This window comes from Corythoichthys intestinalis, chromosome 18 (assembly GCF_030265065.1).
Source record: "Corythoichthys intestinalis isolate RoL2023-P3 chromosome 18, ASM3026506v1, whole genome shotgun sequence".
NCBI lineage: Eukaryota > Metazoa > Chordata > Actinopteri > Syngnathiformes > Syngnathidae > Corythoichthys > Corythoichthys intestinalis.
The window spans coordinates 13,397,040-13,417,865 of record NC_080412.1 but is presented as its reverse complement, the minus strand read 5'-3'; the positions used below and the strand labels follow the sequence as shown (position 1 = coordinate 13,417,865).

Below are 20,826 nucleotides of genomic sequence, written 5' to 3'. Positions count from 1 at the left end.
ATGACAGACATTTCGAATAATAAATATAATCAATTACCTTCGTTTTATGGCTGTGATGAAAAAGCGGTTGCACGACGTCTGTAAACGGTGGTTTTCAGGGTAAAACGGGCAAATTAAAAATAGTTCGGGGGCTTAATGCGCCATGAATCTGCTTTGGCATTATATAGACATATTGTTCTATCAAACGCAACAGTTGTTTTGGCTTCATATACAGCAGTTTCTTTTAAAGAGTAGTGCAAGAGCAGAAACTGCTTTTTCAGTCTTGTCTGTGTTTTCCGCCATATATTAACACACACAAATGACACCAAGTTTCTTTTCATGGACAAGAAATACAACAACACTCACATGTGCTCTTTCTACACAGCTAAGAACAAGTTATATTAGGGTGAGCATATTGTGATTCTGAAAAAAAGGACACTCGGTCCAGCCTATAATTAGCACAGAACATGGATTTTTGTTATTTACATCGATAGCACTGCAGTGCATGCTAGGCGGCATGTTGAACGACAACAGTGTTGATAGCAGGTGGCAGCGGAGGTTGACTGTCTCCCCCAAGGGAGCAGTGATGGCCAAATAAAGCTTCTTGATGCAACCAATTGGTTGCAAAGCTTCATGGTGGTTCATTTGATTTCATGACAGTCTTATGATGCAGCTGTTGAATAAAATGTTACCGGTTAATATCTTTTGATGTAAATATCCCATTATACATTAAGGACAGCTGCGCCTTATAATCCAGTGCGGTTTATCTATGAACAAATGCCATTTTCATGTCAAATTTCGTGGGTGGTGGCTTATAGTCGGGTGTGCCTTATTGTCCAAAAATTACAGTAATCAAGAATAATGAATGACAAAGTTGTGAATTACCGTATTTTCGGACTAAAAGTTGCAGTTTTTTTTTTCACAGTTTGGCAGAGGATCCGTGTTATACTCTGGAGGGAGATGTGGTGATTATTTATGGTTGGGTCGGGCCAGCTTCTCTCTCGCTAACTTTTTAAAAAATATATATATATATTTCTACTAAAACGATGTATGGATGTTAAATAAAATAATTTGGATAAAACAGGAGGCGCTGTGCATGCCTGCGCACATGAACGCAGTGGCCCCGCTCTCTTTTTAATCTTCCCCTTCACGAGTCCGCATCCATTACATTTTTTACCTAGTATTTCCCTTTCGATATGGAGCAGCTATAGGAGTGAAAAACAAACTAAAGATGGGAATTGAAAAGCAAACAACTGCTGTAGGAGTGGGGTATGGAAAGGATTCAAATTGACTGTTGAAAATGCTATACAGAAACCTCTGTCGGCTTCGCTGAATGTAAACAAATGTGGCGCTTTGGTCTCAAACGAGAAATATATTTAACAAACTTTTCCAGCGTTATTTCGCTGTGTAAATGCATTTATAATGATGATAAAAATATGTAGACTATTTAAACATTGAGAAAACTTTTTTTTTCTGCCAACTCGAGGAGATTAAAATAAATGTCAAATCCACTATCCGCCTGTTGGAACAGACATGCAAATATAAAAGATATAAATGTTTATTGAATATCCATCTTACAGTCTTGTTGAACTGGGAGAATTCATTACAAAAGACAGGCTTTAATTTGTTATCATTTGCATATGTGCACCGGCATCGTCACAAACGTGATCACACAAAACGCAACCACACATCGCATCCCCGCATTTCCTCCGTCTCTTAAGTCTTCACAAACAAAACATAAAATTTCTTTTCTATTTTTTGGGCTCTTGCCTACAAATAAAACATAAAATTTTGGGGGTTTTCGGGCTCGGGCAAGCAAATCAAGTTAATTGATCGGACTCAAGCCACGTTGGGCTTTAATACCCGCGGGCCAGTCGGGTCGGGCTGGATTTTTTAGGCCCGATCTAACTTCTAACGTTATGTAATGTTAGCATACCTTACACCTATTCAGCCTGTTGTTTTCTATTGTATTTTAAATTGCCTTTCAAGATGACATGTCTCTTCTTGGTGCTGGATTCTATCAAATAAATTTCCCCCAAAAATACGACTTATACTCTGGTCCGACTTATGTATGTTTTTTTTCCCTTTTCATTGCGCATTTTTGGGCTGGTGCGACTTATAGTCCGAAAAATACAGTAATTAGGTTCATTTTTTAATCAAATCCCACTCCTGGTTAAGACACCTGAAAACAGCTTACTTTGTCCCCTCTCACGCTCATGTCAAATTTGATTACGCTCAGGGCTACAAAATGGACGACCTGCTGACGTCGTACATCAGCCAGATGCTGACCACCATGACCAAACAGCGAAGCTCTCGGGGTAGCAGCAAATAAAGTCCGGGGACGCCATCTTGGCCCTTAACACTCACTAGTTGCCTTTCAATTGTTAGTTCATCACCTTTAGGTGATGCATGTTCTGATGTGATTTCTGTACTTTTTCTGACACATTTCACTAGAGAATTCATTTTGATAGCATTTTCTTTAGCTGTGATGTTTCAGGAGACTTGGTAAGTAGCTTCTTTTATTTCAAGACTGTTGACAAGTAAGCGAACATAATGCATGATAGACTGTATATGTATATAACCATCCCCCCTACCCTCAACGTGTTGTTCTCATGTAGACGTCAATAAATGACTTTGGAACATATTTTGAACTAAATCAGGGCAAGTATGTTTATTCTCTTGACTTTCTTTTCATTGCACATTCACGGTATAATTCCTGCATGTCCGTTCTTGATGCTACCATTGACGGTGATAGAAGTCCAATCCATTTAGGTCCTAAATGGCCAGGTCAGATCCCCACTCCGCTGGTTGAAGTAGTGGCATTAGGCAAGTACCAAATGTCACTCAGCTGTGGAACATTCTGTCTTTTCTCATCGTGGAAGGTCTCCGCATGGCGAAACACATAACTGTCCTGATCAGAATTTAACGTACTTGTCTCCAGTGTCCTGTATGGCTTTGAGGTCCGAGTGCAGATGGCGCCTCACCATTCTCGCTCTGCCCCTGTCAGTAAACGCGACATAAACCAATTCAATACATGTTTTAAAGGGAACCACGGATTGAAGGACATGTAGTTCTTAAAAGCTAAATCTGAGTACAAGTTATCATAATTTGATATTGAAACCCCTCTTAATGTTTTCGTTTCAATAAAATTTGTTCAATCATTTTAACTACAACTCCTAGCAAAAAGTATGGAATCACCGGTCTCGTACTAGCACTCACTCAGACATTTTATTATGTAGAACAAACTCTGATAAAAAGCTTGGAAAAAAATAATGAATTAGTTCAAAAGTGCAACTCCTTGGCATTCAGAAACACTAAAAGAAACATTGTGGTGGTCAAAAAATGTTACTTTTATAGACCAAGTGCAGGGAAATAAATATACAATCACTCCATTCTGAGGGAAAAAAATATGGAATCACTCCATTTTGAGTAGAAAATACAGACACACCCAGTCAATTCCCTTTCCTTAATTGAGACCATGCCTCAGATTAGATCTGCTCGTTAGTCAGCAGTTAAAAACTGTGCAGTTATCACACCTTGGAGGGCTGCTGGACCAAGTGGATTCACAAGAATCATGGCTCCAACAAGAGAGATGTCTCTTGAGACCAGGGAGAAGATTATTATTTAAGAAGGTAACACTACACGTACGGTTGTCAAAGATGTCGGCTGTTCACAGTCAGCTGTATCAAAAATCTGGACCAAGTACAAACAGCATGACAAGGTTGTTAAAGTTAAGCGTACTGGTAGACATCCAAACCTCATGACAAACAACTAAAGGCCATACGTCTTAAAAACAGAAGATGTACAACAAGAAAAATGAAGAAATGGGAGGAAGCTGGAGTCAAGGTATGTTATAGAACTGTGGAAAATCGGCTAAATCAGATTTTCATACAGGAAAGCTTAAGAAAACCATCATTGACACTTAAACAGAAAAGAACAAAACTGCAATGGGTGGAGAAAAGGCAGTCATGGACTGTGAATGACTGGATGAAGGTTATTTTCAGTGATTAGTCAAGAATCTGCATTGGACAAGGTGATGATGCTGGAACTTTTGTTCGGTGCCGTTCCAGTGAGATTTACAAAGATGACGGCCTGAAGAAAACATCTAAATTCCCTCAGTCCTTGATAATATGGGTCTGCATGTCAGGCAAAGGCACTGGGGAGATGGCTGTGGTTAAATCTTCAATAAATGCACTAGTTTACATTGAAATTTTAGACAGCTTATCCCTTCAATTGAAAATATGTTTGGGGATAATGAAATCATTTTCCAAGATGACAATGCATCATGCCACAGAGCTAAAACTGTTAAAGCATTCCTTGGAGAAAGACTCATCCAGTCAATGTCATTGGCTGGAAAATAGACCCCAATCACGTGACATCACAACTCCGCCCCCCTGACTGGTGCCGCCATGTTGTCCGTCAGCTCATCGTGTTTACATATTACCGCTACGTACATTCCGTCTATTACTGCGTGTTTTTCTGCTTGCCTAAGGAATCACCGCCGAGTAAACGAACCCAAAAACCTTCTGAGAATCGTTAACATTGATTAATCAAAATGGTGAAGGCATGTGTGGCGGTTGGTTGCAGTAACAGAGAAGATAAACGATCATTTAGTAGTTGCTGTGTGCCCATTGTGCACATTTCTTATAGTGTTTCTGAAGGCCAAGTAGTTGCACTTTTGAACTAATTCATTTTTTTTTTTCAAGCTTTTTATCTGAGATTGTTCTATATAATAAAATGTCTGAGTGAGTGCTCGTCCAAGACTGGTGATTCCATACTTTTTGCTAGGGGTTGTACTTTACATTTAAGTGCGTATGTAGTAATTTATTTCGCCATTGTTGTTGATGTCGCCGGGCATAGACGTCCAATGGCCACGCTGCCGGAATTCCACGTGTCACTCTTTAAAAAAACAAAAAACGTGTCACTCTTTAATTATGTCAGGTAGTGATTTAGTGATGCACGATAATACATTTTTCAACCGATATCGAGAACCGATAATTTCCTGCCCCTTCCACCCGATAACCAATAATGTCACGCCAATAATTCTATTCAAATATGTATGTAAAATTTTAAAGTATACAAAGATCAAATTTTACTGTGCAAAAATCTAATTTTGTGCTATTCTTTTCCACATCAAGTGTGAACAAGTAGTAAATTCTAACATCTAAACAATGGCAATGACATTTTGTAATGGTACGCTTTTGGCAATAATTACTTAGAGAATAAACACCCAAGTTGCACAAAAATGCCTTTAAAAGTAAGCCGTTCCTAACATATATCACATTACTACACTGCAAAAACACCTCCTTAAAACTAGCAGAATTGGACAAAACTGTTGATTGCGCACATATGGAGGCTAAATCAAGTATATAATTATCGGATTGCATTATCGGTTGAATTTTGTTTTATCTGGATTATCTGTGTGATGTCATAATTGCCATTATCGGCCGATAATTATCGGTGACCGATATTATCGTGCATCTCTATCGTGATTTAAATATGCCATAAGGTGTCAATGCGAGTTTTAAATTATTTAGGGATCAAGCCAATGAGAGTGTTTAGTCCCTTGACTGATGCCGTAGTTTACCTTTAATCCAAAGTGGGGTGTAAGGCAGAGAGAAAGGAGAGTGGACACAGGCGTTTATTGGCATAAGCTTCGGCAACTCCTTTAAAGCAAAATTATCTCTCAAAAAATAATGCTCACAGAAAGAGAAGTGCTTCAGTCTGTATGAGTGAGGACCTGTTCTCACACAGTTAAACAACAATGCAAAGAGACCTGGCATTCACAAATTCACAGTCAAAATAGATATGCAAAATACGTATGAAATTTACTCAGACTTTGGTCAAACTCTATTCAAACATTTTAGCAACTCGTTTAGCTCAACAAATACACTGGATGGCAATATTTCGTCACAACATACAAACTATGATGCTGGGAGTCTTGTGTGTTGTGAAGACAACACTCAAGTAAATCACATTGGACCCGCACTAAACAGGAAACTACGGCGTCAATTGATGGCTTGAGCTCTTATTATTTTAAAACTCGCCATTGACACATTGTGGTGTATTTAAATGACTACCTTACATAGTTAGTGACACTGTGAACTATGGCAGCGTGGCCATGTGACGTCACCACCCTGTGACGCTAACAACAATGGCAAGCTATTAGTTTATTTTTTTGTTTTAAATTTTACAAATTTTATTAAAACGAAAACATTAAGAGGGGTTTTAATATCAAATTATTATAACTCGTACATTTATCTTTTAAGAACTACATGTCTTTCTATCTGTGGTACCCTTTAAAAAAGATTGTTTAAAAAAAAAAAAAGCAATTGTTCACCTGTGAAAAGCAAAGAGGAGTATAATGAGCAGCAGTGACACCACATCAGTGACGAGCCACATGATCTTATATTCAGTAGGAGTCTGACAAACACACAAAACAGTTAGTTTAATCTTTCCTTTTTGGTTACAAACACTACTTTTAGATCCATTTTAAAACAAGAGTAATGTCGGAAATTGCAACAACAACAAAATTAGATACGAATAGCCTCTCTTCTGCTAGAGAGTTTCTGAAGTTGAATAAATAAACATGCCTAGGGCGGAATACACTCGGGTATTTTGACGTCCTGCCTTGAGACCTCCATTTTGGCCGAATTTCAAAACTGTCTTATATGCATCTTTGATACATCATTGGAAAGCTTAAAATCTGTATTTTCTGGGGGAAGAATTTTTTTGAACATCAGGGCATTTTTTACACCTTTAAATTAGGTCAAATCAGGTGAGTGAAAAAGACATTTTTGAGACCATTTGAAATTTTCTTTAAGTTTCTCATTTAAAAAAAAGGTTTAGGACACCCATCCTGGTACATAATAAATAACAAACACTTCAAGATGATCCCCTTTTGTCTACTCAAGTTTTTGATAATCAATATGCATGCACTAAGACATGTGGGTGGATGTACAATAACAAAGGAAATCAGTATGTCAGTAAATGTAGATTATATTTAGCCCTGTGTTTTATTTTGTAAATAAACATGGCTAAACGGGGAGTTAGCTGTATAATTAATGATAACTTTGCTGCATACAAATTTTGATTTAGCTTGATTTTAATCTGTGCAAAGACAAAACATTTTCAGGGGAACTTTAGGGGTTAAATTCCACTACCGTAATATTTTAATTTTTGCAGTAGGTTTTTAAAATATGTTTTTCAATTATGATTAAAGAATGGGAATGCAAGATAGTGAAAATAAAAGGCTCCATATATATAAAGGGAACATATAAATGTGAGTACATAACACTATTTATTGTATTTAGCATTGAAGCCTAGGACCTAGGATTCATGATTTAGGCATCTAATACATCGATATCATCCCATAATAAGCAGTCCAAACGGCAACAAGTGTCGAAAAGATAATGGATAGCACGCTAGTCAGTTAGCCTGCTGTGTCCATAATTCTCGCGCTAGCGGTCAACTGCAATGTATGTCTTTTTGTGGCTTTCCGGTAACTGGAGGTGCGAGCATGAGCGAGCATCATTAAAGACACGCTGATTTTAACAAGATAATATCGCATACTTACCTTGTTTCGATCCAAAAACTCTGTGTAGCATGTATCACCAAGTGTCAAAACACACCTGAGAATGGCCACAGCCGGACTTTGTGGGGATTTTATGGGTAAAACACGGTAATATGACAAGGGTCGCTACACAAAAGTCACGGACAAAAAGGAGTGGTCGAGATTTTCTTTTTCAAATATTTACCCTTTTAAACATTTTTTTTCTGTTTGACTTGATTATTTATTATCTAAAATATCGTGGACTATGTGACAGTAACAAAAAAAATACAATTAAGCAATAGTTATGAGGTAGATATCCGTGACCTATTTACACACACTATTTTTTCATTGAGCTGTAATTTGTTTAAAAGTTTAAAATATGCGAGTGAATAATTTTTTAAAGTCGTTTTTTAACTAAATATTAGACATCAAATAATGATTATAAGCTAAAAAGATACATTTGAAATAATAAATATAATTATTTACCTTCTTTTTATGGCTGGGTTGAAACAAAAGCGGTTGCGCAATGTCTGTAATCGGACGTCTCCAGGGTAAAACGGACAAAATAAAAATAGTCCGTGGGCATAATGCGCCATGAAACTGCTATGGCAGCTTACAGACATATTGTTCAGTTCTACACTTCTTTTGGCTTAAAGTACAGCAGTTTATTTCAAAGAGGGGTGCAAAAGCAGAAACTGCTTTTTCATTAGCTTGTCTGTTTTCCGCTCTAGACATAAGATTTATCAATCTTTAAATTTGTCGTTCGGGTTTTCTCATTTCAAATAAACATATATTTTGACTCGTGAATGTACGATCAATATAAAGACAGCGGTGATGACGACGATGATGGTGGTTGTAGTGATGGCGGTAGTGATCGTGATGATGCAATGATGAGTGAATAGAGTGTGGGACTCAAAAAAAGCTCAATTTCTTTCCAATCTTTTTTGAGCTACATATGTATGTATTTGTTATAATTGTTCTTATAATCATCATTACTGTTATTACTGTTGTATTTTTTTCCACACTCTTGGTGTTGTATTTAATTATTACTGCTTGAAGTACGTAAATCAAACTGGACGTCTATCGCCGTCAATGGCAGCCAATAGGTTAAAATAAATTCCTATCCTTTTCTGAAAGGCGCTTTGAAATAAAATGCATTATTATAATTGTTATTTAAATAATATGGCACTACTGTACATTTAAAATAAAAGTGATCTAATTACCGTACCATTCTTTAATTCATTATTATACTTAATTCGAGTAATCGCAATTAAAATGAGTCGTTGATGATCTGTAGTGAATTTAAAAATAAATTGCACTCATTTCAAATTCAAGAGGACTGACCATGAGGAAGAGGGGCTGCTTCATAGCCTTTAAGATATGCGGTGCGTTAGTGGTGACCGAGTGGGCCCCTGCGCACCAGGCCAACGAGTAGATCCAAGGCTCATTGATCACATAAAGGTTGGTGGTGATGTTCTCGGCCGCGTAGTAACTGCATGCAAATAAAAATGATGATGAATCTCACTAAAAGCCAAATTGCGACACGGCCGTACGCACCCGATAAGCTGGCTGGACATGGCGGTGTAGTGCAAGTTGAGCCTGGAGACATTCTGCATCTTGAGCTCATCAATAGGGAGCGCTTTACCCGATACCTGCTGGAAGTCTGGTGCCATTTCCTGAACCAATTGGCGAAGGTGAGGTTCCAACCACAGCACCTGGTGAGCAGTCACACACACGCAAAAACCTTCCATGTTCAACTCTTTCTCTAAGAACGCATCTTTTAATTTGAGTGGCACCTGTGAGGGCTTGATAGTGGAGTTGTGGAGGATAATGTCCACCGTGTGTTGGATCCACTCAGTTCTGTACGGGTGTTTTTCGGGGGGTTCGTAGAGGTCAAAGATGACCAGCTTGTCGGTGCGGGCCGCCAAGTCCAGGAATTGCACCAGCGTGCACACAGACTGCTGTGCCGCCCGCCGACGATCGTCTTCTCCCAGAGAGGACACCGTGTTGAACGGGTCGCTCTGTTTTGAGCCAAACACGGAAAATTGCCATTATTTCTGCCAACTAGGGCTGCCGCTACTAATTGACAACTAATCGTCTCCGCTCATCTGCGTGGCTGTCGCGTGTTTGGTGGGGCTCGAGTGCGGCTGGATGTGATTGGGCGCGCTCGAGTGGAGGGTCCCAGTGCCGGGATTGGCGATCAGGCTGAGTAGGGTCGGTTGCCAACGGGCTTACACGCACAAGGGATTCACACGATTACTGGGTTCTAGATCACAGAGCTGATTTGTGTACACTTTATCCCTCCCAATCACTTAGCTTATAGACTCCCCCACCTCCCTCCCCTTCTTTCCCTGGTCAACAGGCCCCCCCACATGGTGTCAACCGGAAATACATCTAGCTGACGATAGCACTAGGGGTGCACCATATCCATTTTTCGAAACCGATACCGATAACTTCTTGCTCCTCAAAGCCGATACCGATATCGATAACCAATAATAAATATTTTTTCAAAATGTATAACCTAAGTTTTTGAACACCTGGAGGTTTAAAAAAAATTTTTTTTTTTAATATTGGTGTTTTAAAATGTATAACTAAGTTTTTGAACACCTGGAGGTTTTAAAAAAAAAAAAAAAAAAGTGTTGGATTCAACATCAATTTTCCTTTGATCTCACCAGATTTTTCATAATGACATGAACAAAACAGTGCGTTTCACTTCTGCACTGCCCGACAGCCAGTTAAAAATGAATGCACTTCCATAAACCACAAGGCTTGGTCTTTTCTTGCTTTTATGGGAAGACACTCGTCTTAATAATGTGAAAGTACAACAGAAATATACACAGAGCTTTTAACCAATGAGGTTTCAATGGAAACAAGAAGCACCTGACTCCAATCAACTGATTGCACATATAACACACAAGATTGGTGAAAAGGTGTCCTCTTGATAGGTTGCAGCAAAAACCCACACCCACAGCGGCCCATTGTGGAATAGTTTGCCCAGCCCTGGTCTATAACACAACAACTTAATATGTTCTGTACATATGACCCTTCACCACAGAAGTAAACATATGGTGCACATCCATATGTTATAGTAAACATAAAATACTTACATACTATTTCCGAGGCGGAAACGTCACAGAAAGCATTCACAATTGTCAATGCGACCGCTAGACACCGCAATGTGTATGTGAATGAGCTTGTAATGTGAACAAAACTACTGTGACAGAAAAAATAGATGCAATGAATTATTCTGACCAGCAGGTGGGAGCAATGCCCCGCAAATGGTCAACTGCTTTTCTATACTAGTGTGTAAAGTCACTGTGAACTGTAAACCAGCACTATACATATTATCGGTCCTATCTATAATGTTATTGGATTTATCGGGATGACGTCATAATTCCTATTATCGGACCAATAATTATCGTGCACCAGTAGATAGCACCAACATATTTGTTAGTGTAGGCATTCAATATTTTTCTTGTTGTTTTGTGTTTCTTTTCTTTCTTTTCTTGTGTTTCTTTTCTGCTGTTCCCCCATAACCCCTTCCTGTTCGCTGCTTTGTCATAATAAACGAGGTAAAAAAATTGACAACTAATCAATTACCGAATGAATTTATTTCTATTTTCGATTAATTTTTGTCGGCACATTGTTAACCTACAAAAATGTCCAAATCCTTTTTCTTGAGACTCTTAATAAGAAATATCTTCTCATCTATTTTACATTTTTATTTTTTTTCATTCATATTTTTTCCATTTAAAAAGGGAAAAACAAGTAAATATTCTAGTTTTATATTTTGAATTAAAAGAAAGAGGGGGTGAATATTCTTTGATTTTTGTAGTGCTTGATCTTTCATGAAGACCGGCATTTTATGAAAGTTAATTTTAGGGGAAAAACATGAAGTCAGTGCACATTATTTACTTCGAAGGGCGACTTAAAATCAAAAAACAGGCTGCGAGTTTGATACCCGTGTGTTAAAATACCCCCCCCCCCCCCCCCCCCCCCCCCCCAAAATGCAGGTGGCTCGCTCTAGCGGTATATGAATGAATCACTTTGAATATTTCAGCTGTATTTAATTTCAACTGCAATGCATTTGCATTTAACCTCTAAAGTGCCTATGACAGCAAAAAACATGTTTATTTCATATTCCACACGGAATTTTATGCTCCTGAATGAAATTGACCGCTTGGATGTGTGTGAAAGCAATCGTTTTATTTTTTCAATTTTTTTAATCCCGCGCCATGAAAATGAGTGACTTCCAGCTCCAGTCTCGGACGAATGTGAATGTGACGTCACCCAGATTAGCATTTTACAAGACAGCATTGCTTTATAGCATGCAGATGGATTGCGTATTCAGCTGACTTTGTGGAGTAATTCGTTTATTTTTCGCATCACGCCAGCCAACTGTGCTGCAGGGTTTTGTTGCTGCACTAGGGAAAGGCACGTGAGCCTTTTTAGGTTTCAAAAGGTTCCCGTTCACCGCGGATATTGGTCAAAACAAGTCCGACAGCTGTGGGACCATTGGACTTACGAGGCAGTGAGTAAACATCGTGTTTTGTATTATGTCAAATACTGTGATCATGGCACACGTTTTAATACGGAGGTGTCTCGCATTTTGTGGCTGACTATGCTCCTTGTCCACCGAGAATACCACTTCGGCCGATGACCAGCAGCTTGTCGCACACTCTTGTCGTTCCTCTTCGTGTGCCCGACGGGAGAATGCTACACTCGGCTTATGCTCGTGCAGTTCTCCATATCGTCCAGACTTCCAGCCCCCTCTGCCCTCTTCGTGTGCTCGGCAATAGACCACTATCCTCGGGTTGGGCTCAGGCAGCTACGCGCTCCTCTGACCTCAACTGGTTTGTCCGGCGGTCATTCTCCAGCTGCTTCCCCGGCAAACGAGCTCTCCTGCCCGCAGCAGAGGAATGACGAGCTGTTACTTGCTTGCCGCGGCCGGGGGTTTGCTGATTCGTGAAGACACTCAACAACCCCGCCGCCGTGTGACATGGTCTGGGGTAGTTTTGTGTGATTTTTTGCTTCGAAAGGCGAGAATAAGACTTGGAAATGCCTATTGACGCGTGTTAGCATGTCAGCTAGCTGTCACGCCTCCTGGTTTGTTTATGCTCTCTGAAGCCAGGGGCAGGGAAATGACAAAACCCAGACTAACTCCGGTGGCATAAAATATCGTTCGGGAGGTGCAAGAAGTCGACAGTGTTGACCATCGTGGAGTAATTTTGCCACGTCGTACTGAATAAATGCATTTTTAATATTTCATATTACATTTAGCACAAGACTGTTATTTGTTATGACCATACCATTTATTTAGCAACTGGGGAAAAATACTTTGATAAAAAGAATATCCTGTAAAAATATTGTAGTAGCGAGATTGAAACAATGATGAATTTTGCCGCTCTCTGTCGTATTTTTCTCGTTCTGAATCTTCCCCTTCAATGGGCTGAGTTTTAAATCAGATTAAATCATGACCCTGCCGACGTCATCATCCAGCTGGGGACGCTAGAGCGCTTTAATGACAGGCTAGGGCTAAACGGCAGATTAAAAGACACATTTCTCATCATCTGCACTTTGCCAAATTGTTGTATATAGTCAAATCGTCTCAAAATGTGATTCCAATTCACATAATAATGCTATGTAAGATTTTTTATGCTGTCACAAGCACTTTGTTTAGGTGTATTATTTCTATGTTCCTGGAAGACAACTCACAGAGAGGAACCAGTCCCCCGCGTTGAGTTTCTTCAGTTCCGACCATGAGAACATGTCAGAAATCTTGTGGGAAAGCTCAGGAAACACTTTTTGAATGTCTGTGGTCCGTTGCAACGTTCTGTCGTGCATTAAGAAGTGAACACCGTCATAACTGGCAGGAACAGAAAAGAAACGGCACAAGGGTCATCGTTTGTACAGTGAACAACTGCTATTCATTGGGGTTAGAAATAACAAATTTCCGTCAGTGATTGACACTCCTACTAAAAGGTTTAGAATTGTAAATCTCAATCAACATCAATGGCAGTAAATTATGTTTCAACGCCAGTTCTAATGTTTCGAAATTGTTTGTAAGAACGTATAACTGACTTCAAAGTCTGACCTGGTGACGACATCTGTCTCCAGAACGTCGCATCCCGCCTCCACCGCCTTCTCGAAAGCCATCAGCGTGTTTTCGGGTGCCATCTGAACGTTTCAAAGAAGGGGTGTGACAAAATATTGAAATGGTGATATATCGTGATACTTTGTATCCCAAAAGGTTATCGATATGCTCCTGCCAAGAATCGAGATCGTTTTAAAAAGGTGTCAATATCTAAAAAAATTAATTAAAAAGGAACCAACAAGTTGCTACCAAAATCTTCCACCATAATAGTGTCTCGGTTAACTCTAAGGCTGCATTGACGGTGCACGACGCCCAAACCATTTAGACTGTGGGTTTCAAGGGCATTTACAGGTTACTTGCGGTTCATTTTAAGGCATTTATAGGTCATTTCTAGGGCTGTCAAACGATTAAATTTTTTAATCGAGTTAATCACAGCTTAATAATTAATTAATCGGAATTAATCGCAATTCAAACCATCTATAAAATATGCCATATTTTTCTGTAAATTATTGTTGGAATGGAAAGATAAGACACAAGACGAATATATACATTCAACATACTGTACATAAGTACTGTATTTGTTTATTATAACAATACATCAATAAGATGGCATTAACATTCTGTTAAAGCGATCCATGGATAGAAAGACTTGTAGTTCTTAAAAGATAAATGTTAGTACAAGTTATAGAAATTTTATATTAAAACCCCTCTTAATGTTTTTGTTTTAATAAAATTTGTAAAATTTTCAATCAAAAAATAAACTAGTAGCTCGCCATTGTTGATGTCAATAATTACACAATTCTCATGGTGCTGAAAGCCATAAAATCAGTCGCACCCAAGCGCCAGCAGAGGGCGACAACAAACCAAAAAACTCAAATAACAAGTGCACATGACACTGTGCTGTCATTTTAATCTGTTTGAGCGGGGCATGTGCGTGAATTGCGTCAAATATTTTAACGTGATTAATTTAAAAAAATAATTACTGCCCGTTAACCTGATAATTTTGACAGCCCTAGTCAATTCCTGTTGAGTTTGAGTCACTACTAATTCATTTGGGTGATTCCCAGGTCACTTCCTGTTCTGTAACTCAAAATCAACAGGAAGTGACCCATAAAATACCCCAAAATCAACAGGAAGTAACTGAACATCAACAGATAAACGGCCCAAAATTACCTCACTGCGTGGTTTTGGCTGCCACTGCGGCCATAGACGTCCAATCCACTTCAAATGGATTGAACGTCTACTAGTGATAAACTCATTCCAATTCACAGCAGAAGCTTGTTTTTCTGTTTATTAATTATTTGTAGAATATCCTAGAATGATTTGCTGACCAATATTTCGATAATCGTTGTATCGCCATATCGTCAGATCAGCGTTATCTTGAGCTTTGTATCGCAAATCGTATCGAATCATGAGGTACTAAGACGTTCCCGCTCCTATTTCAAAGTATACCACTCAATCATATATAGAAGGGTGTCTATCAAATTGCTCAATAGTTAAGGCCTTCACTCACCATAGGAGCTCCTCTGTGACCGATTAAAGTCGGCGGGGGGCCCAGAGTCCCGGCCTCTCTCATGCATGGAGAATACATACCGAGCGGGACCAAGTAAAGGGCCAACAGTACACACAGGTACACCACCAAAATCAAGACCCGCTTTACTGTCAATGACACATATAAAAAATTAACTTCACATAATTACTATACGGTGTGGAAAAATAGCTTTTGTACTTCACAAAGGCTACTACTTTGGGCTCGAGCTGCAACGATTAACCGATTAACTCGAGTAATTCGATTAGAAAAAAAAGCTTCGAATCAAATTTTGCTGCTTCGAGGATTCGTTAGTGGTTTTTGCATTTAGTTTTATTCATTTGGATGGATACACAGCCTTCTAGTGGCAACAGTGAAAATGACACAACTCACCAAACATGGCTGGATTCAGCTGTTCCCTGTTAAGACTAGGGTTGTTCCGATCATGTTTTTTTGCTCCCGATCTGATCCCGATCGTTTTAGTTTGAGTATCTGACGATCCCGATATTTCCCGATCCGATTGCTTTTTTTTTTTTTTTTGCTCCCGATTCAATTCCAATCATTCCCGATAATTTTTCCCGATCATATACATTTTGGCAATGCATTAAGAAGAAAATAAATAAAACTCCGATGAATATATACATTCAACATACAGTACATAAGTACTGTATTTGTTTAATATAAAAATAAATCCTCAAGATGGCATTTACATTATTAACATTCTTTCTGTGAGAGGGATCCACGGATAGAAAGACTTGTAATTCTTAAAGGATAAATGTGACTTTGTATATTGTGACTAAATGTTGCCATCTAGTGTATTTGTTGAGCTTTCAGTAAATGATACTGTAGCCATTTAACTATTCTGCCCAAATGCATGATGGGAAGTGCAACCATGACTATGCGTAGTGGCATCAATTCATATATCTTCTCTGCGTTGGGAAGTAACATAGGGTGTTAAGGAAAAGATCAACCACTACCTTTCTTCCCCACATTGCTTCCCACGATATTTCTATTTGTTGAGAGAGGGATTATAAGGCTTTAGCCAATTAAAAAAAGGCTTCAAAGACTGCCAAAATTCTCTCTACTCATTTTACGCTGCCTTTTAGCTTTATATATAGGTAAAACGGTGCCATTATAGATTGAACGCGACAATGCGTGAGTGGGTCGTGTAGCGCATGCGTAAATTGCATTATATATTTTAACGTTATTAATTTTTAAAAAATTAATTACCGCCGTTAACGCGATAAATTTGATAGCCCTACTTTAAGCCACAACAAAAGACTCTGGATGTATGTAAGACATTTTGTCTGTAACGTTAAATACAATTAGAAAACGATTTAATTAAAAAATATATTTTAAAAAAAAGGCATGTCCGATATTTTTTTGCCGATTCCGATACTTTTAAAATGACGTGATCGGACCGATCGGTCGGGACATCTTTAGTTAAGACCAATATAAGGCTGTAAGGTTTTCTTTGAGCTAAGATGATTGTTTATGCATTTGTGATGTAGTTTAGAGGTATATTTAGCAATTTTTTGTTTGAACCATTTGTCAAGAGCATTGTTAAATTTTTTTTTTTTTAAAAAGCATTTTAGAGCATTTAAGCTAGCTGACTTTTGCTATGCAAGTTAGGCAATTGTTCTTTTGTTCGATCTACATGTATTATTTTTTATACTGTTTGAGGCTAAGCTCAGGTAATTTAAACATTGCACTTGTGAAATGAGAGTGCAATTCTACATACTGTAGTTGGAAAAAACGCGAGAATTTTATTTTGTATTCACATTTAATGCTGCTTTGAAAGTGAAATATTAGCAAGCCTTTGTTTTACATCTTTATTCTGCAACGCATTAAAATGTTCCTAATCCGATTTCCCCATTATTTGAACTAATTGAAAATCGATTACTCATAGACTTCATTACCTACCATTTTGAAACGTTGTGAAAAAAAAAGTCAATGGGAGAATGGGAACCGCTACGGCATTGGTGTCATTCTTCGACATATATACGTAAAATAGATGCGTAACTGCCCAGTTCTTTGCTGTTTTAACAAAGAATCGAGACAGTTTTACGTCCATATCTACAAAGAATTCAGTGATTGAAGTATTTATTCGCAGGAATTTTTTTCTTTGTTTACACATGGAGGCGGCTAATTTTCGTAACTGACTAACCTCATAGTTGGCGATATTTATGCAAAATAAATGCTACCTGCATGTTTTTTTTTTGCTTCTAACCAAGACTCGAGACTGTTTTGTGTCCATATCTGTAAAGAATTCAGGGATTTACGCATTTATTTACAATAATTTTCACCAGAAAAGCTCTGTTTACGTCAGGCGGCCGCTAGCCTCATTCGCTAACAGAGTAGCATTGTACTTCGACATACATACGTAAAATAAACGCTAACTGCACGATTTCTTTGCTTTTAACCAAGAATCGAGACTGTTTTACGTCCATATCTATGAAGAATTTGGGGATTTAAGCATTTATTCACAAGAATTTCCACCAGAAAAGCTCTGTTTACGTCAGGCGGCCGATAGCCTCATTTGCTAACAGTATATAGTGTATAATGATCAAAAAGGGCTATTCTTTTCTATAATAAGTTGTGATTGTATATAGAATTTATTAATAATCTATTTACATATTATTTATAATTGATTCTGCATGTTTTCCTCAAATATTAAGTTTCTGATGTTAAATTGAGTGATTTATTAGCTGTTGAAAACTTGCAGTAAATTAAAAATAAAATTAAGTTGCTATTTTGGTCAAAAACTTATATATGTTAAATATTGCTATTGATACTGAAAATATAGGTGATTATCTCTGCATTTGGTGATTTTTGTGCATCGAGTGTAAAATCTGAGACTTTTATAGCCAATTTAACTTACTTATGGCGGAAAACACAGATAAGACTGAAAAAGCAGTTTCTGCTGTTGCACACCTCTCTAAAAGAAACTGCTGTATTTTAAGCCAAAAGAACTGTTGTGTTTGATAGAACAATATGTCTATATGACATTTGCCACCATGCAGCACTGGTTTCAAGACGACGACTCAAGTTGTCCTTTTATTTTCACTCACTTCTGCCGATCGAGCTGAAGAAATGCAACGCCGTAGGCCAAGCCAGCACCGTCATCAACACGACACCGCCGACGTGCAGGTACGGCGCAGTGACCTGGTGGTGAAAACTCGTGAAAAATAGCAACATGGGACCAGTGTGACGAAGGTGATGGAGTTACCTGAAAGGAGAGCAGCACCGTTAGCCATTCCAGGCCCCAAAGTTCCGACATGACGGCGGTGGCAGAAATGGCAAACAACAAGCTCACCATCACGCCGATCTAAGAGCAGAGAGGACAAAACCCATTGGCGGTGGCAGATTTCCAATCCATTTTTGAGTAGATACATTTCATTTAATAAATGTATTCAAATTAAAGTGAAATAGAACATTATGATATCCTTGTAATGTTATAAATTTGAACAATGACATTTTTTTTTTAAATTTAGCGCACCACCTTGATTGACTTGCAAGCCAGGAGATCGTAGTACATTTTGAACTTATTTATTACAAATTATTGTAATTTTAAAAATATTGTATATTTTGATTTTGTTAGGGTTATTTTAATAGCTTTTTTTAAGTTATATGTTTATGAATTAATGAAATGTTACTACAAACAAAATATTTAAAAAAAGATTAAAAACTAAGGCTAGGCAAGTTAACTCATAATAATTGTTAATTGTTTCAAATACGCATTAACTCATTGTGAGTTCATATTGACTAACATTTCATTAATATGATAGTACATTTAAAATAAAAGTGAGTTCATTACTATTTGTAATTCAATATTACATAGAATGAGATTAATCGCAATTAATCCCACACGATTAATCGCGATTAAAATGAGTAACCATTGCCATGCTCTATTAAAAACAGAAAAACACCCAGGTTATGGCCCCCAATAGACCCTACTCACCTACGTCACAAAATGGGCGTGTCACTGTTTCCGGCCGCCATATTGTACCTCTTTTTCAGACCTATTCTCATTGTTTTCAATTAGTCGAGCAAGTTATAGAGCAATTCATGGAAGCCCCGGTGTTATCTGACGCTGTAAACTCATTGGATCCGTTGCATAAAAGGCGTTACGTGGAAAAGCTTCAGTTTATCCATTCGCCAGATCCGTATTTGATGCCTAAATCGATGTTTTTCGACCCGCTGGCTTCGCCTGACATCTGATATCCTGATATTTACAACTATCTTGTCCACACAAAATAAGCCTATTCTCACGAAAGTTTGAAAAACTTTAAGAGCTTGGAGGCTTATAAATGCTACGTTGCTGGTTGGGTGAAACAGGTCCTCGTACACGAAAATTCGGCAGGAATCTTGTGCTCGGAAGGTGAGTTACGAAATTTTCAATTCAAAATCTATTGTTCTTGCAAACATCCACTGTCAAGTCTAATGTATTTCATATCATTTGTCAATGGAGCTAGGGCTTTTAATGTTTATATGGTTTAGCGATAGCACTCTCACTATATACATATATAATACGTAATAAATATGAAGTGCGATAGCACTACTCCAGATTGTCCCTAGTTGAATTTATTTTTTGGCTTTTGACCTCAATAGTGAAATTGTAAATTAATTGTATGACAACTGTCTGAATATCCCCTTATAATTATATATTTTCAGGTAGTTCATTCACAACGTCTGAGTGTATGTTGTCGGCGATTAGCCTAGCAATGATCTTAATTGTGGTTGTCAGCCCAAAACCCTCTAAATATATATTAAATGCATCTTACCAGATATAAAATGACTACTACATAATCTGCGGTAGTCGTTTGGAGCCCAGTTTTCTCGTCGAATTGCAGCAGTCAATCTCGGTCTCCTCTTCGGGTCTCTCGGAATACGGTAAAAATTCAAGTCTCTCCGTCTATCTTCTCTGTTTTTGCAACCGACCGCCACACACGACTTCACCATTTTGATTATTAATGTTAACGAGCAGAAAAACACGCCATAATAGGAGGAATTTACGAAGCGCTAATGCATTAACATGACTAGTATCCGGACAACATGGCGCGGGGGCGTGGCTGTGACGTCACGTGAGTAGGGTCTGTAGCGCGTTTAAGCATATTTATTTTTAAATTTCATGGTACGTCTAAGTCATTGCTCGCTATTGACAACAACTGATGTCCAATTCATTTCAAATGGGAGGATCGCCGTTACCAGCAGCCAGCGTCAAAGACTTTGAAGTCATTCTGCACGTGGACTGATAAAGAATACAATTTGATCTTCTGCCGTCCTGACCTAAGGTCAGTGTTGTGCTGGAACTTAGAGGTGGTGTTCTCTACCTTGTGACTCCAGTGTAAAGTTAGTCTTTGGCCCATTGACAGCAAACACACAGCAAGAATCTGCGAACAGATGGAATACGATGGAGACAAAGTGTTCTCATTTCCACCTTCAAACAGTTTTATGAAAGGAATATGCATGATTTGGGGGATTTATGAAATGGAGAGACTGTGGAGACCAAAGACATGGCGAAGATGTGTTGCAACTTTTTTTTATTTAAGTAATTTTATTTCTTTACACATTAGCAGAGCTGCTTAATATGTTTTTTTTAAATTATCATACTGTACTATAATATATTACAAAACCACATTAAGCCAAAGAAATACAAAAAAAAAAAAAACA

At 38.2% G+C, this 20,826-nt stretch overlaps 2 protein-coding genes across 10 annotated transcripts in view; one reads left to right on the top strand and one right to left on the bottom strand.

The window, feature by feature from the left end:
• LOC130906302 (unconventional myosin-VIIa-like) overlaps positions 1–2,650 on the top strand; it is a 51,237-nt gene extending 48,587 nt beyond the window's left edge. For 5 of the 7 annotated variants that reach the window (XM_057820475.1, XM_057820476.1, XM_057820473.1 and 2 more), the window contains one exon: positions 2,219–2,649. In XM_057820475.1, the coding sequence (XP_057676458.1) occupies positions 2,219–2,311 (93 nt within the window). In that variant the 3' untranslated portion in view covers positions 2,312–2,649. Of the gene's footprint in view, positions 1–2,218 lie in introns of all 7 variants that reach the window. The other 2 variants (XM_057820472.1, XM_057820471.1) reach the window with 1 other exon arrangement.
• The window catches only part of LOC130906305 (glycerophosphodiester phosphodiesterase domain-containing protein 5-like), a 35,152-nt gene continuing 15,865 nt past the window's right edge, over positions 1,540–20,826 (bottom strand). For 2 of the 3 annotated variants that reach the window (XM_057820480.1, XM_057820481.1), the window contains exons 5-15: positions 20,487–20,546; positions 18,383–18,481; positions 18,225–18,318; positions 15,139–15,284; positions 13,626–13,708; positions 13,247–13,397; positions 9,328–9,552; positions 9,089–9,246; positions 8,876–9,023; positions 6,320–6,402; positions 1,540–2,979 (exon numbers count right to left, since the gene is read on the bottom strand). In XM_057820480.1, coding sequence (XP_057676463.1) covers positions 2,895–2,979; positions 6,320–6,402; positions 8,876–9,023; positions 9,089–9,246; positions 9,328–9,552; positions 13,247–13,397; positions 13,626–13,708; positions 15,139–15,284; positions 18,225–18,318; positions 18,383–18,481; positions 20,487–20,546 — 1,332 coding nt within the window. In that variant the 3' untranslated portion in view covers positions 1,540–2,894. The remainder of the gene's footprint in view (positions 2,980–6,319; positions 6,403–8,875; positions 9,024–9,088; positions 9,247–9,327; positions 9,553–13,246; positions 13,398–13,625; positions 13,709–15,138; positions 15,285–18,224; positions 18,319–18,382; positions 18,482–20,486; positions 20,547–20,826) is intronic. The other variant, XM_057820478.1, reaches the window with a different exon arrangement.